The sequence below is a fragment of the Asparagus officinalis genome, chromosome 2 (assembly GCF_001876935.1).
Source record: "Asparagus officinalis chromosome 2, Aspof.V1, whole genome shotgun sequence".
NCBI classification, from domain to species: domain Eukaryota; kingdom Viridiplantae; phylum Streptophyta; class Magnoliopsida; order Asparagales; family Asparagaceae; genus Asparagus; species Asparagus officinalis.
In genome coordinates this window covers 10,983,452-10,985,848 of record NC_033795.1, presented here as the reverse complement: position 1 = coordinate 10,985,848, position 2,397 = coordinate 10,983,452, and the positions used below count along the sequence as shown (strand labels likewise).

Sequence of the window (2,397 nt, the reverse complement as noted above, 5' to 3'; positions counted from 1 at the left end):
GTCTGAAAAGTTTAATAAAAACTTCATTTGGTCCTTGAGACGTCCATATGTAGAAAATAGAATTCTAGTTTATCCGAACGTAATGCCTTTTTGTGCAAGGTCCTTTTTAATTTTCAAAATTTGCGCGTTTTAAAGTGCAAACCTCTGTCCAGACATCTAACCAAGTGCAAAGTGTCTTGCCCAAACGTCTGAAGAGCGCGGAGATGATGGCGGAGATGATGGATGATGGCGGAGATGGCGGAGATGATGTCGACGAATTGGGGTTGGATCTGTTGTCGAAGGGAGAAAGATGAAGTTCATTTTTTTTAATGTCTACGAATTGGGGTTGGGTCTGTTGTTGAGGTGAAAACTTTGAGTTGTGAAATTTTCTTTAGGCTCCCTAATTTTGTGATGATACATACGTTTAACAAATAGAAAGCATATCTATTTTTATGGACAATTAGGGTTCCGGGTAAAGAGATGGTTTCGCAAGGTTTCTAAATTTGCCGCCCGTTGGATGGGAAGGAAAAAAAACTTGCAGAACGGTGGAATGATTTGCTTGCAAGTATTTTCCTTGGAAAAGAGTTTTGGGGAGCAGTGGGGAGTATGACTTCCCCACAATGATTAATGTGACTTCATTCGAATGCTAATCTCATATTAGGTATTGAATGCTTGCTTGTTACGAGAGAGGTACGAGTCCTTGGTCAAATTACATATAACTACTGTTATACTTGTCTTAAATCCTGTTTTTTTTTCTCAGTTTTAATTAAGAAAAATTATAACTAATTTTAAGTGATTAGGTAACTAAATTTCAACTTTTCTAGTTTCTACGTAGAAATTGCAAAGAAATTATTTAGAGTAATATATGAATTCAAATTTTTTTAATCAAAATAATTCATATTGTTGCATACCAAAGTAATAAAGACTAAGATTCCAAATAAACTGACCAAGCACAAAGAACTTGAACCCAGTGGAATCAAAAATTACAATTGGCAACGTAGAAAGAAATGAACTTGCAAGAAAGATGGCCTCAAATCCTAGAAAAATTGCACCTCGAAGTTGCATTTTCATTGTATCGGCCTTCCCCAGGCTCATTCCATTATTAACCAACTGAACTGCTATCATAAACTGGATAGAAACCAAATTACAGAAGAGAATTTTTGAAGCAGAGACGCTCACATAATCATTTTCCGCCCATGAGAAGAGAACGGCCGCTAACAAACACATTTGTACAAACAATTAGGGTTTACATGAATTTGTCACAACCACAGAATCATAAAAGAGAGGGGAAGCGATGAAAAGCGCATCATCCCAACCTAAAGTTGGTCGATTTAGCAATTGAAGTCAACGCGTGCCCTTGTCAAGGTAAAGAATAGCCATCGATTTAACAATTGAATGTCAACGCGTGCCCTTGTCAAGGTAAAGAATAGCCATCGATTTAGCAATTGAATGTCAATGCGTGCCCTTGTCAAGGTAAAGAATAGCCATCCTCGAGACATTCTGTTTTCATATCTGCCATTATGCGCTGAAGCTCAGAAGGATGACCGGTAACAATGGCATCAACATGTTCAAACAACAACCTCTGCATGGAGCCAGCATCATCAACTGTCCAAGCATAGACTTTCTTGCCCTTCCTATTTGCACCAGATACTCCGTTAAGCAGTGTTTGCACAATGCTTTGTGTAAATTCTTGTTAGGGTTAAATTGCAGATACACCTCCTATACTATGACGGCGAAGCCACCTACACCCCATAATTTATTTGCCATTACACCCTCTGAACTTCAGACAATATTATTACCCCAGTTAGATTGAGATGTACGTGGGAATCACATGGCATAAATTAGCTTCTGCCCTCAGCTTAACTTAAAAAAAGACTAATTTACCCTCTAATTGAGGGGGAAACTAACACCGTCAGAGATATATAAAGAGGGTATAAGTGCTAATAAAAAACTTTAGAGGGTAGTACGAGGGTGTATATGCAAATTAACCCTTCCTATTAAGACGAGTAGGGGGGAAAAGCAATCTCACCCATGCAAGATTCTCACAAGCCTCTCATCAATCAAAGGATGGTAAACACCAGCAACTGTGGCATCTTTCATCCTCAGTAACTTGCTCGTTTTACCAGTCGAAAAATCCTTCAAGACAATGTATCCCACCTGCATTAGCAGCAGCGGCAGTAACAGATGTGATCAAATTAAGGCACGAGGTCCAAAGGAAGGGAGAGTTGCAAATAGAGATATCTTACAGGAACATCTGATGTTAATTTGATCACATCCCTTCCTAGTATGTCACTCTTGGCCCAAATTAAACAATTCTTGCAATTTGTTCTCTGAACCTGCCAGTTTCATCCACATTGATAAAGTTTCAGGCATACTGTCAGAACCAATTTCCTGATGATAATAATTTAATTTTAGTTT

At 38.4% G+C, this 2,397-nt stretch overlaps 1 protein-coding gene across 7 annotated transcripts in view; it reads right to left on the bottom strand.

The window, feature by feature from the left end:
* The window catches only part of LOC109830238 (glycerophosphodiester phosphodiesterase GDPD4), an 8,565-nt gene continuing 7,143 nt past the window's right edge, over nucleotides 976-2,397 (bottom strand). For 4 of the 7 annotated variants that reach the window (XM_020397446.1, XM_020397451.1, XM_020397450.1 and 1 more), the window contains 3 exons: nucleotides 2,226-2,315; nucleotides 2,009-2,136; nucleotides 1,283-1,613 (listed from right to left, as the gene is read on the bottom strand). In XM_020397446.1, coding sequence (XP_020253035.1) covers nucleotides 1,448-1,613; nucleotides 2,009-2,136; nucleotides 2,226-2,315 — 384 coding nt within the window. In that variant the 3' untranslated portion in view covers nucleotides 1,283-1,447. Of the gene's footprint in view, nucleotides 1,755-2,008; nucleotides 2,137-2,225; nucleotides 2,316-2,397 lie in introns of all 7 variants that reach the window. The other 3 variants (XM_020397447.1, XM_020397449.1, XM_020397448.1) reach the window with 3 other exon arrangements.